Raw genomic sequence first — 13,708 nt, forward strand, 5'->3', positions numbered from 1 at the left:
TGGTTTCTTCCTCCTTCTTACAGCCCATTTCTATTAATAGAAGTTTTTCAGAACAAATCCTGGCTGCCATCCCGTGTTTGCAGCTCCCATGACTTTAAATGACTCCATCAGTAACGCTGGGGGTCTAAAGCCATTCCAGTTGTTTGCAGCTGAGTTCCCAATTATATTTTTGTTAGTTGAGAATGCAGTGGATCTGCAGTATTCTCAATTTTGTTACTTTTCATGGCTAACAGTTATGAAAAGTAATTTTTATTTATATGACAAGCACATAAAACCTCAAAGACTCAAAGTAAGTAGACTGATTGAATGAGATAATTTTTTAAATGACCATGTGGGTGAATAGAAGTGGTGACAAGTATTTCGTTGTCATTTCGTACCTCATCTGGCTACTTTGACAAGCTCACTTTGCATTCATTAAGCAATTTCTGTTTAGCAGTATTCGTCCTGTCAAAACAGCTTACAAAATTTCTCAGTAGTGAGAAAAAAAGCCTTGTAGAAACAGGGAAATAGTATTTTCTCGTTTTATGGGAAAGAATAAGTCTGTTTCAGTTTTACAAGCAAAAGAAAATTTAGTTTATTCTGTACTCTGATTTGTTATTCTCTACTAAGAAAATCTAAGCATCCTTCCTGGTGCCAATAATGAATCTGAGAAGAAACAATATTTGTTCTGAGCAGCTGACAAATGTAAGGATGATGTTAGTGTTATCCCCACTCTCTTGAGGTAAATTGCAGAGGCTGTGAACATGATGGGTTAATATAAAGATCCAAGGCATGTTTTTACTTGCATACTTTATAAAGAAAGCAGAGACATTACAAAAATATATAAAGAATAAAATAATTAGAGTGTATGACAAGACAGTTTGTTATAGTTAACCAAATTCTGGAAACTTGAAATAAAGAGGATAAAAGAGAAATCATTGTATTTGTATCCAGTCCTCAGGTGGAAATCAATTTCACCCTAGCTACTCCTTTCTAAAGAGTACTTTTCAGGTTTCTGGAAAAAGGTTTTGTCTTTTTCTTTTCTAACTTTGTCATGCAGAGTCCTACTGTGTCTCACCTAATATGTTTGCTTAAAGGCACATCAGTGGCTACTTTTTTACCTGGCTGAAACCAAACAAGTTTGGTTTTGTTGGCATTACTGCAAAGACTCACTGAGAGCAGCGATAGCAGAACATGAAAAATCCTATTTTCTTATAGCCAGTGCTGTAAGATCACAGCAAAGTATGCAAATTTGGTACAGGGAGAGAGAGATTGGCTTTTATTTCTAAACCAACCTGACAATGTTTAAAAGTTTTCTATAGAAGCTCATGAACATTTTGTCATTAACAAGTTTCTCTGTAACTTGAAGGACCCATGTTCAGCTTGGTTAAGAACTTGCAGAGAAAGCTTGATTCAAGCATTTGAATTTGACCTCATTCTCAAGGTAGAAAACCATTGTTTTTTTTAAAAAAAAAAAGAGCTAAATGAGTTTAGTGGTGAAGTTAGCCCAGGCAAAGCAGAAGGACGCTCTACAAGGATTATGAAGTGCTGATCATAATCCTTGTAGCCTCCCAATGTACTGTTGACACGGTCACAAAAGACTTTATCAATATGAAAGTATCTACCTTTGTTAAAAAAAAAAGACTTGAAAGCCTCAAACCAACCTTTTCCCAGCAGTATCAAAAAAAAATGAGAAGTTTTGGCAGAAAACACAGCCCTTTGTCTGAACAGAAAATTTTGACCAGTCTAACTAAAATCTTCTTTAAAAAGTAATAGCAGATAAGACATTTCAGAAGGTTGTATGGGTGCTGAGTTAAAACCTTTGGGGTTGTAACTAGCACAGACAAATTAGGAATGTTCAAGGCAGGGTAAAAACTGTTAAAAAAGCTGTTTAAAAAAAGTGTTAAAAATGCAAGAGAGAACCAAGCAAAATAAAAAAGCTATTTTCATAGACTATACATTATGTTATCACATTTTTGTAAGAAAAGACAAGGTCATACACAGAAAAAACAGTGAAAGGAGCAGGAATGAAATGGATGAGATAATCAGAAGTGGACAGTGCTTGCAGGATTTTACAGGAGACCACCAGAAACGTATGTGTAAGCCATTTAGGATGCAGTTCAGACCTGCCATGCACTGTATTTAGAAACTGAGGGAGAAAAGGAAAATAATATTGAAGTACTTTTTAATTTGTCACAGTAGGGAAATTAACTGCTATAAAAAAGAAACTCTCAGATTTTACCTGATTTTACTGTTTCTTTACCATCAAGATATTTAGAATGACATTTTGCAATTGATCTTGGCTGCGACTGAGCAGCACATACACACTATGTAGTTCCCACTTCTTTGCTGTATGATCGGTCAAACATCAGTCAAACCATTCATGTCCTGTTATTTAAAAGAGGCTAAAAGAAATGGGAACTGCATTAAATGAGAAAATAGTGAAAGCAAATGAATGTATAATGACTGCGTAAGCCATGAATATTAGGCAGTAATTAAGTATTTTTATTTCTGTGCCTGTTGGAGAATAGTTCAAAATCAGTGAAAATAATGAAAAAATAGTATCAGTTGGTTAATAGCTAATGCATCTACCATGCTATATATACTAAGTCACTGGAGATGAAAAGTCTTTTTTATTTTTAAATAGAAAAGATGATGGATGACACAGAGACTTCCAAACAGGAGCTGCAGAGTGTTAACAGCGGTCAGTTCTACTCTTGGCAACTGGAGTCATGTTTCATGAAAGATGCATGCCTGCATCCTGGATGAGGCTTTCCAAACATGCTCTTGCTGTTTGCATGGTAATGAAGCATTCCCAAAAGGTGTTCAAAATAGTCAGCAGGACTAAAGAGATTTTAGCACAAGGCTCAAATCAGTATGCCAGCCACATTTCACAGGCTGCAGTCAGTGCCAGCTGCAGGGATGAGAGGTCATGTTCCTTTTCAATTACACCCCCTTCATGATAGGTGTGAGCAGTGCAGTGTTTCTAGTTTGGCATTTGCAGGTTGGATAGTACAGGTGCAGGGGTGTCTCGACCCCAAAGAAAAATGTGGTACATCTGGCTTCTCTAGGGGAAGAGGTAGGAAGAGGGTGGCAGGGACACTAAAGAAAGAAATGACAAGCATGTATGAGAAGTCAGTGGCAGCATTGTCCCACTCCACTTCGTGATGTGAAGGAATGCTACGTGGTCATTACTCAAAGGTAACATCCTGTGCAAAAACATAAAACTTCTTACTTGAAACCGGGGATTTTTATTCTTCTAGCTGAAGAAAATAAGGTAAGAAAGAACAAATTATGTAACAAGAGAAGGGAAAAAGTGAGCAGTAACAAAGAAAGGAAAAGAATCCCCCAAAGGATGGAGAAATTTGATATCCAAAGGTGGGGGTATCACCAAGAGTTTAGAGACCAAGTTCTGGGGTTTATCTCTGCCCCTGGATGTCCATCCTCTGGGGCAATGAGATGAAGGAGATGGTCTTGTTTTTCCTTCAGAAAGCGTCTCTTCCAATGCCATTTAACTCTGGTTCCTCTGGACTCATCTCCACGTCTCTGTGCTTTCAATTGCTTCCTCACCCTTGGCCTTCATCAAATTAAATTATGCACAAGAGGTCATCTGTTGTAATTTTTAAGGGCAGAAGGGTTTCTCACCAAAAGTGGAGTCTAAATTCCAAGTCTCACTTGCAAATCCAGAGTATGACTAAAACAAAGCCCCAGTGTGTCCCACAACGGTGCTGGGCAGCTCCTTTTCTTTACCCATCAACTGAACTCAGCATACCATCACTTTGCCTTAAAACATGTCTGATCTTTTAGTTGTTCCGGGTTTTTTTCAGGTACTCAGGTTTTTTCTAGATTTTTTCAGATACTCAGGTTTTTTCTACAATTCTTTTTGGGCAATAAGCAATCCGTTAAAGAAATAAATGTTCTCTCTCCTTTCAACAAACCAGCTGCTTTCAGTGTGTGTTGTTGCAAGGGCTGGACGGGTCAGAGCATGACTGTGCTATAATGTGCAGTGTCTGCTCTTCTTCATGTTGGCTCCAGGCCCTGTGAAGTCAGTGGGGGCTCAACCAGACAAGACAATGAAAAGTGAAAGACTTCTGCAGGAATCTGCACACAGACATACAGACTTCAATAATATATTCTTTCTCATGGGGGTGAAACAACAGATTTCCATTTTCTACTGTTGTGAAAAACAGAAACTTAATTCAGCCATCGTGCATGCTGTTTTCTTTCACCTAGGGGGAGTTCCAAGGTCTTTTCCTTGTGGTAATTAACAGCTTTGCAACCCCACAGTGCCTGCAAAGGCACTGTGAAACAAAGGCAGCTCAGAGAGACTTGGAGAAGAGGAATAACTGGAGAGGAAAGCCCCATGTTCAGTTTCATCTCTCTCTGGACAAAAGAAATGACCTTTCTGAGCAGAGCACAGTGGCAGAACATAACAAAGTATTCATTATTACACTTAATTAATGTAATTTTAAGTGCTGGGTTCAATTTGAAGACAGGATTCTTCATGAGTTGAAGTGTGATACAGTTCTGTGTAAATCAATAGATTTTTACAAGCGTACATATGTAAGAATGTCAAAATCATACAATTCATATTTATGAATAGAAGAAAATGTACATGGATTCTAGGCATAAGTATTTTGCTTGAAATCACTGTGTGGAAATGATTCAGCAGCAGCTAAATTGTAAAGGTAGAATGCTAAAGTCTCCTCGCTGTTATGTTAAGCTTATGCCATCTGAGAAATAGGAGCACTGATGTGCTATTCCACAAGCCATATGAAGTGAAAGAGACAGCAAAACTCTGTCCCATTTTTAGAATTCAGTTTTTGGAAGAATTTTCCACTGCTGAAAGGGAAGTAGCAGTGGGAGGTTTGTGAATGGTCTAAATGATAAACAACTTGAATCACACACAGGCTGAGGAGTCACAGTGGTTAAAATCCTCACCCCTTTGAAGCTGACAGGAGATTCGGCAGCCAAACGCAAGAGAGCCAGCCTCCACAAGCGCTGGTTTGGCCTTCCCTGCAACATTGCAAGAGCTTTGCAAATCGTTCTGTTGGCAAAACAAGGTGAGTGTTGTGGAAGGAGAAGGAAAAACAGGAGCTATTTGTTCCATTGCAAATGACAGTCAGAAATGCTTACTGGTCTCCTGCATCATTATTCTTCCCTGGAACCAAACTTTGGATCTCAGGTGGAAAATTTTCTTGACGTGTGGAGACAGATATATTTAATCCATGAAACTAAAGGCAAACTTTGAAACCAAAGTGCCTCCAGGAAGAGCAAAGCCAAGAAGAGCTTTGAGAAATATGGTTCATGCACCCACACTTGCAGTCGGAAGTCAGGCTGAGACATGGTTCACCACTCACGCTAGAGGGATTTCAACACTGAGAGAATAATACCTACTAGTCACCACCACAACTCTCTTTTCCAACATTTCTTACTAGAAGATATTCTAGAATTTCTCCTTATTGGGAGAAGCTGTTTGATCAACTTCTAGTAAATTAGAGAAGTTCAGCTGAAATTGGTTTGAAGTGCCACCTTCTTTTTGCTGCACAAAGAGAAGCCCTAGGACAATGAAGAAGGGTAATTAAGAAAAATATGAGAGCAAAGGATTTCAGAAGTTGTGTGTGTGCCAGCAGTGGATAAATGGTTTGCTGATTGAGGTATAATAAAAAAAATCGACACAAAAGTATATTGGTATAATCTGAATGTCCTTTTACTGTGCACCCAGTACTTGAAAAAAGGAAGTATTGCTAGATACAGAAGGAACTTCTGGCATTTCATGTACACACATTAAAAAATATTTGAAAACATTAGTATGAAAAGGCAATGAATCTCTCTGCTAAAGCTGTCTGTGTCTGTGAGAGATAAGAGGTCAGGAGGAAGGAGAAAGAACAGTAATTTCTTTTAAATTATTCTTCTAATCCATTTACTTACAGCACAGCACCTATAAAACACCTTGCAACGGCTGAGCAGACGCTCTGGCAGAATGACATACCCTCACTGCTTCCTCACTTTTTCATTTTCTTGCAATATACTTTCTTTACTAAAGTAGTGAATTCTTCTGCTCAGGTGTTGTTCACAGTGCCATGCTAATAAGGACCTCTACTCATCAATGCAATAGAAATTAATAACATTAAGGAATTATTAGCATAGTAGTATTCATATGGTTAAACATGCATGGGAAATCCTTGGTGGGCTTTTGCTTTGGAATTTCTACAGCTCATCACAGTGTTCCCACAGTCACAAAGTCCCTTGTGGTAGAAAAAGCTGCAGGACCCACCACTTTCACTGGCCATCACCAGGACCAGCCATTCCATGCCACCAGCCTTGTCCTACATCAGAGGAGAGGAATTATTGGGAAAGATTTGTATTTTTTACAGTTTTGTTCTGCCTAAAGGAAGATATTCTAGTCAAGTCTATTAGGCTCAGCTTTGTTTCCTGAATTTTGAAAGCAAAACTTCTCAGGAGGATAAACAATGGGTATTTAAGCTAGAGTCTTAAAAGGGAATAAATGTTGCTTGTGTTATGTCTCATAAAGCTTGAGAAGTGTAAGATGCATCTCAAAAGTTAAGAGGAAGACTTAGGGACAGTCAGTGAGGCTCACAGCAACAGTAGGGACAGCAGAGGTGGCTACAGTAAATTCTGGGGGCTGAGTATGAGACCAAACTGGGCAGGGGGTTCCTGGACTCAGGGACAACCAAGCAAGGGTCTAGAGGACAAGTCATACTAGGAACAGCTGAGGTCACTTGTTCAGCCTGGAGAAGCCCTCACAGCTGTCTGCAGCTTCCTGGTGAGGGTCAGTGGAGTGGCAGGCACTGATCTCTTGTCTCCAGTGACCAGGGACGGGACTCAAGGGAACAGCATGAATCTGAGTCAGGGGAGGTTTACGCTGGATAGTAGGAAAAGGTTCTTCACCCAGAGGGTAGTTGGGCACTGGAACAGGCTCCCCAGGTAAGTGGCCACAGCACCAAGCCTGAGAGAGTTCAAGAAGCGTTTGGACAGCGCTCTCAGGCACATGGTGTGACTCTTGGGGTGTCCTGCGCAGGGCCAGGAGACGGACTTAATAGTCTTTGTGGGTCCCTTCCAGCTCAGGAGAGTCTGTGATTCTGTGATTCTGTGATTCTGTGATTCAGTGAAGAGCTGAGTGTCCCGCAGGAACCGACAGCTCTGGCAGGCGGGACTGATGTGCCCGGGGCGTTGCCAGGGGCAACCGCGGCAGATTCCGGTGACGCCGGAATCTTCCGTCGGCGAGGCGAGCGGCGACAGCGATGGCGGTACGGTCAGGTCTGGGGGCTGAGCTGTAGAACGAGCTGGGGGTTCCCCGAGTCAGAGACACCCGGGCGGGAACTGAGAAACTCGCCAGGAACACGCGCTGTCGGGGCGAGTGCGATCCCAGGGGGAAGCGCGGGAAGTGCTAAGTGGCTCCAGGAGCGCGCGGGCGTATAATCAGGATATAACCAGGATGCGGGGCGGCAGGGAGGGACACTGAATCCTCACCGGGGAGGAACCAGGAGAGGCATGCTTCTGTAACAAAAATGGTGTAACAAAAATGGCAGAGATCCCTGCCTGCAGGGAACCCCAGAATCTGGAAGCCCCCCGAAGGCAGATGTGGGTGTCACGCGTGCAGGTGTGCCCAGACGGATAAGCGTTCGGAGCAGGTTGCTGTGTTGTATTAGGAGCTAACCAAGCAAAGTTCTGTGTGGGAATCTGAGTGGGAGATTCATTGTTTTGTGTACTCACAGGCAGAGCGACAGGCCTGCCTTAAGTCCTTGGAAGTGGAAAGTAAGTTACTGTTCAAGCCTGAGCTGGCAGGCCTGACCGACTCACAAGGCAGGTGAGACTGGACTCTCGCCTGTGCTTGGAGCAGAAGGACAAGTGACTCCCTTGCTACCCATGTGCCCCTACATAACAGATATGATGCTCTGGGAGTGGAAGGAGAGGACTCTGCAACAAGTAGTCAAGACCAAGAAAAGGGCAGTGCTACAAAGTAGGAACAATCAACCACCCATGTTAGAACAAGTGCCGCCAAAAAAAGCACAAAGGGTGTTAGTTGTTGAAGACTTCTCCCTGAGGGGCACAGAACCAGCTATTTGCCATCTGGTTCACCTCTCTAGAGACATTTGCTGCCTACCAGGGGCTCACATCCATGATATCACAAAGAGGCTACCAAGCCTTCTAAAAACAGAGGACTAACATCCACTACTACTATTTTGTGTAAGGTCAAATTAGGCTGCAACAAGGCGATTGAGAAATATCAAAGGGGACTTCATGTCTCTTGGAAAGAAGTTGAAAGGGTCAGGAACACAAGTAATATTGTCCTCTGCCTTTCCAGCTGGAGACTGGGACCCAGCATGAAGGAGAAAATGGATAAGATGAATGACTGCCTGCATGGCTGCTGCTATGCTGAGGGTTTTGGGTTCTGTGATGTGGGATGCACCTTCAAGAGCCTCGGCATGTTGACATCAGGTGGGGTGCACCTGACCAAGTGGGTTAAGAGTGTTCTGGGACTGACAGAACTTATTAGCTGGATTTGATAGGGGAAAGGGGTGTTCTGAACGTCAGAGAAAACAGGAACCAACACCTTAGGAAGCACCGTAAGTCATCCCAAAGGAATCAGAGAGGCCTTCTACCATAAGGTGAAGAAGTTGACAGCCCAGCTGAAGTGCCTCTACACCAATGCATGCAACATGGGTAACAAGCAATTAGTTGAAAACCATGATGCAGTTAGAAAACTATGACCTAATTGCTATCATGGAAGCATGGTGGGACAACTGGAACACTGCAGCTGAGTGTTGCACTCTGTATCAAAGAAAGGGTGAGAGCCTGAAGTGAAAATCAAGGACAGGACGAACAAAGGACACCTGGAGGTGGAGGTAACTATAGGCTGCCTGATCAGGGAGCCTGTTGACGAGGCCACCTTGGTTCGGCTACAGGACACAGCTTGCTCACAAGCTCCCATCCTGATGAGGGATTTCAACCACCTGGGCATCCGCTGGGAAAGCAATGCAGCTGGTTATAAGCAATCCAGGACACTCCTGGATAGCTTCCTGGTCTAGGTGTGGGGCAGACCAACTGAGGAGAAGCATTACTGGGCCCGGGGCTTGGTGCTCATTGATGTAGATGAGCTCATCAGAGGAGTTAAGCCTGGAGGCAGCCCAGGCTGTAATGACCATGCCTTGGTGAAGTTTGTAATCTCCAGGAGCATAGGCCTAGCAAGGAAAAAAATCAGAATCCTGAAGGTTGGAAGAGCAAATTTAAATATGTTTAAGGACTGGGTGAATTAGATCCCTTGGGAAACTGTCCTTAACGACAGAGGGACTGACCAAATCTGGCAAGTCTTAAAGGCCACTTTTATTAGAGCACAAGAACTTTCCCTCACAATGTGTAGGACATACACAAGGCAGGCCAGAAGCGAGCATGGCTGAGCAAAGGTCTGCTCCTCAAACTGAGAAGAAAGAAGGAAATGCACAGCCGGTGGAAGCAGGGACAGGTGACCTGGGGAGTGTACTGGGATATAGTTCAGACATGTAGGGACAGGGTAAAGGAAGCCAAGGCACAGATGGAACTAGACGTGGCCAGCGATGCAAAGAATAACAAGAAGAGATTCTGTAAGGACCTAGATCAGAAGACAAAGGCCAAGAAGATAAAGGACCCATATAAATGAGAAAGGAGAACTGTTAACAATAGATATGGAGAAGGCTGAGGTACTCAATGAGTTCTTCACCTCAGTTGTCACTGGCTGGGAGTCAGGCTTCCCACATCTCTCAAGTTCCTGAAACCTTTAGGTGGGAGTCAGAGGAGTGAAGTCCCTCCCACTCTAAAGAAAGGGCAGGTTCTGGACCCCTTGATGAAACTGAACGACTGCAAGTCTATGGGGCCTAACAACATGCATTCCAGGGTCCTGAGGCAACTGAGCTCTGTCGTTGCCAAACTGTTCTCCATCGTATGTCAAAAGTCATGGCAGTGAGGCAGCGTCCTTGGTGATTAGAAAAAGGGAAACATCGCTTCTATTTTTAAAAAGGGAAGCAGGGAAGACTTGGGGAATTACAGACCAGTTAACCTGACCTCTGTGCCTGGGTAGATAATGTTGCAGATCCTCATGCAAGCAATGCTAAATCACATACAAGACAAGGATGTGATCCAAGATAGACAGCATGGCTTTACAAAGGCAGATCAGTCTGGATGATGGAGTGACTGCAGCAGTCAATAATTCACAACCAATGCAATTTGATGTGTTTCAGTGCTGTGAGTGAGCAAGTGAGCAGCTTGGTCTTGATCAGAATTCCTAATCCTTAATGCTCTGTGGCAGTCCTAGTCATGGACTGACACAAGGAGTATACAGGTAGAGGATGACTGTAGTTCAATACAAAAATTGAGTAGTTTGTCTTGGTCCAGTAATTTTTCAAATCGCCTCTATCATTTGAGAAAGCTCCTCTTTGCACCAGTCTTACTTGAAAGTAATAGTGTTCTTGGTCCACCATTGTTTTTAAATGTCTTTGGATGAGGTCTGAAGAGTCTGAAGCATGTACTCCCATTGCGGGCATTTAAAGGTGAGGCTGTTTACAGAGCATACCATGCGAACAAATTTCTCTCTAAAGGCTTTGGGGACTGTTTTTAAAGTCTGTAAGGAGAAAGAAGAAGAAAATAGGCTTCTCAGAGGCTTGCTACCAGTGTTAGTTTTGGATTGGCATCATAGGCAGTCTCTGTGATTCAGCAGAGTGATTGTAAACCATCTTCAGTTATCACTGCCACCTTGTGAGAAGAGTGGTAAGATGAGAAGTTATTCTGGGGGATATTTGGAGTAAAGTGTGAAAAAATGGATGATGTGGAGGGACAAGATGTTATCTAATATAATAACCCACTTGTGTTGTTGGTACCAGGGCAGAAAGGATTTTTCTCCTTTCATCTTCAGTTATCATAGTGTGGAAATGCAATATAGGGAGAAAAGGCACATCGATACAAAATGTTAAGTACAAGCTTTTATAAATGAGTGTAACATAGAACAGGATGAGAAAAGCAACACTAAAGCATGACCTTCAGCAGCCTTGAAGGGTCTTTTTAGATTTTCAGGTGCATTTTCGGATGCTTGGCCCCAAGCTTGGTTGGATTTGAATTTATTTTTGAAATTACTAGTAGAAGTTTTGGTGTGAAGCGTTCTAATTCATGGCACTAATAGCAGGGCAAACAGTAGTACCGTTCTTGGTAGGGTGTTCTACCTGCCCCTGTGACCATCAGGACTGTGGGATGTCCGCCGGGATCGGCTCCTTGTTGCCTGGGGCTCCCGCGAGGAAACCTGGTGTCTCTGTTGATGCCGGTCACTCCTCCTCAAGCGGACTGGGGCATCCTGTTCAGGCCTTTCAGCGTGGTCCTCATCACTAGAGGTGTCAGTAGACGTGTCTTCAGCCCAACTCTGCTGCTGGCTCCTGCTGCTCGAGGAGTCATAGTCCTGGGCGTGCTGACCCCTGCTGTGGCTCCTGTGGTGCCGCCTCGGGGACCTGCTTCGTTCCCTCTCTCGGGTCCTGGCACGGCCAGTGCCACGCTCCCTGCTGGAAGAGCCGCGCTGCTGGCGGCCTGTGAAGCGATTCCGCCTCCTTCCTGCAGAGCCGCGACGAGCTCTCTGTGCTCGATTAGGCCTGTCAAACCTAATGTAGTACACCTCGTAATTGTTGTCTGCCACCTTGCGGAAGAGGTACTGGAAAGGCTCCTGGCAATTTGGGCAGACAGGTCTGATGCAAGACCATTGTAGTATGCAAGAAAAGCAGAAAGTATGTCTGCACCAGCTCACAGAGACTTGGTCCTTAATGATGTCCAGGCAGATTGGGCACTCAGAACCACGTGGAGGCACAGCCTGGGGCACCTGGTTGGTGCTGGCAGCAGGGGAAGAGGGGCCATCTCCTGGTGAGACCTCCTCTGCCATCTGGCTCTGCAAACCAAAGAGACACAAAGCTCCTGACCTGCCCTGGAGACACAATCCAGAGATGCAGTCTGCAGAAAGCAGCCAAGCTGCCCCAGTCGAGCGCTAAACAGCTCCCGCTCGGCCTTGGGGCTGTGCTTAGGGTGCTACAAGTACCAAGGACTATCCTGAGACAGATGAGTGACACCAGAGGTGTCTTTGCATGTGACAGCTCGGGGCAGGGCGGTGACTGACCTCTCTGACATGTGCAAGCAGGAATTGGGAAGGTGGGGATGAGGTTCCTGGCCTCTCAGCAACAGCATCTGGAGCCTGGGCATGCGGCAGGTCCATACCAGTACCCAGGCCCTGCCACTGTCACCACCCTGCAAATCCTCTCTATGCTCTCAGGAGGCAGCCAACGGGATGGGGTTCCATGCTCTCCTCAACTGCAGATGTCTGTTCCCACAGGAGGAGGGTGGGCACTCTGATCCTTCAGGGCTTCCCCACGCCACAAAACAGATTGTCACACATGTCACGATGACTGTGGTGACATCACAGTGCTTTCAGGGACTACCCATAGAACACAGAAGCCCTGGCCTCAGGGAACAAAAGCTTCCCAGATAGCTTATTTCACTAGACTGACTCCCTGTCAAACAGAATTCCCTTGCTGTATTTTTCATATAAAGTCACAGACCTCACTGTTTATGCCCAGCTCTATGTTCTGTTTTAGAAATAAACCATCTCAAGGCATTTCTTCTAGCTTATAGCTTCTAGCTTGTTATCCTCACAACCTTGGGCAGCCTTGCATAGGTCTCTGGATTTTTGGATGCATTTTTAAATGATCCTACGCCTCAAGCTTGACAGTTGTATTTGACTTTATTTTTGAGTTGGAAGTAGGAGCAGTTTTGGTGTGAAGCTTTCTAATTCATGGCACTAGTAGCAGGATATACAGCATTACCCTTCTTGGTTGGGTGTGCTACCTGTCCCTGCGCCTGTCAGGACTGCGGGACCTCCTCTGGGATCGGCTCCTTGCCACCCGTGATTCCCGGGAGGAACCCCCTCGTTCTCGCTGGCGGCGCTCGCTCCTCTCTGAGCGGACTGGGGCATCCTGTTCAGGCCTTTCAGCGTGGTCCTCATCACTAGAGGTGTCAGTAGACGTGTCTTCAGCCCAACTCTGCTGCTGGCTCCTGCTGCTCGAGGAGTCATAGTCCTGGGCGTGCTGACCCCTGCTGTGGCTCCTGTGGTGCCGCCTCGGGGACCTGCTTCGTTCCCTCTCTCGGGTCCTGGCACGGCCAGTGCCACGCTCCCTGCTGGAAGAGCCGCGCTGCTGGCGGCCTGTGAAGCGATTCCGCCTCCTTCCTGCAGAGCCGCGACGAGCTCTCTGTGCTCGATTAGGCCTGACAAAGCTGATGTAGTGCCCTATGGAGTACACCTCATAATTATTGTCTCCCACCTTGCGGAGGAGGTATTGGAAGGGCTCCCTGCAGATCGGGCACACAGCTGTGTTGCGGGACCATTGCAGTATGCAAGGAAAGCAAAAAGAGTGGCTGCACCAGCTCACAGAGACTTGGTCCTTAATGGTGTCCATGCAGATCGGGCACATTAGGTTCTCTGTGTCACGTGGAGGCACAGCCTGGGGCACCTGGTTGGTGCTGGCAGCAGGGGAAGAGGGGCCATCTCCTGGTGAGACCTCCTCTGCCATCTGGCTCTGCAAACCAAAGAGACACAAAGCTCCTGACCTGCCCTGGAGACACAATCCAGAGATGCAGTCTGCAGAAAGCAGCCAAGCTGCCCCAGTCGAGCGCTAAACAGCTCCCGCTCGGCCTTGGGGCTGTGCTT

General features: G+C 45.2%; 1 protein-coding gene across 5 annotated transcripts in view; it reads right to left on the bottom strand.

Moving 5' to 3' along the window:
• Window positions 1-10,483: 10,483 nt before the first annotated feature.
• The window catches only part of LOC108501612 (probable splicing factor, arginine/serine-rich 7), a 4,263-nt gene continuing 1,038 nt past the window's right edge, over window positions 10,484-13,708 (bottom strand). For 2 of the 5 annotated variants that reach the window (XM_017823699.1, XM_017823696.1), the window contains exon 2: window positions 12,732-13,577. In XM_017823699.1, the coding sequence (XP_017679188.1) occupies window positions 12,846-13,571 (726 nt within the window). In that variant the 5' untranslated portion in view covers window positions 13,572-13,577 and the 3' untranslated portion in view covers window positions 12,732-12,845. Of the gene's footprint in view, window positions 11,900-12,124; window positions 12,405-12,731; window positions 13,578-13,708 lie in introns of those variants that run through there. The other 3 variants (XM_017823700.1, XM_017823697.1, XM_017823695.1) reach the window with 3 other exon arrangements.

Source organism: Lepidothrix coronata, unplaced genomic scaffold, assembly GCF_001604755.1.
Source record: "Lepidothrix coronata isolate B3197 unplaced genomic scaffold, Lepidothrix_coronata-1.0 Scaffold104, whole genome shotgun sequence".
NCBI lineage: Eukaryota > Metazoa > Chordata > Aves > Passeriformes > Pipridae > Lepidothrix > Lepidothrix coronata.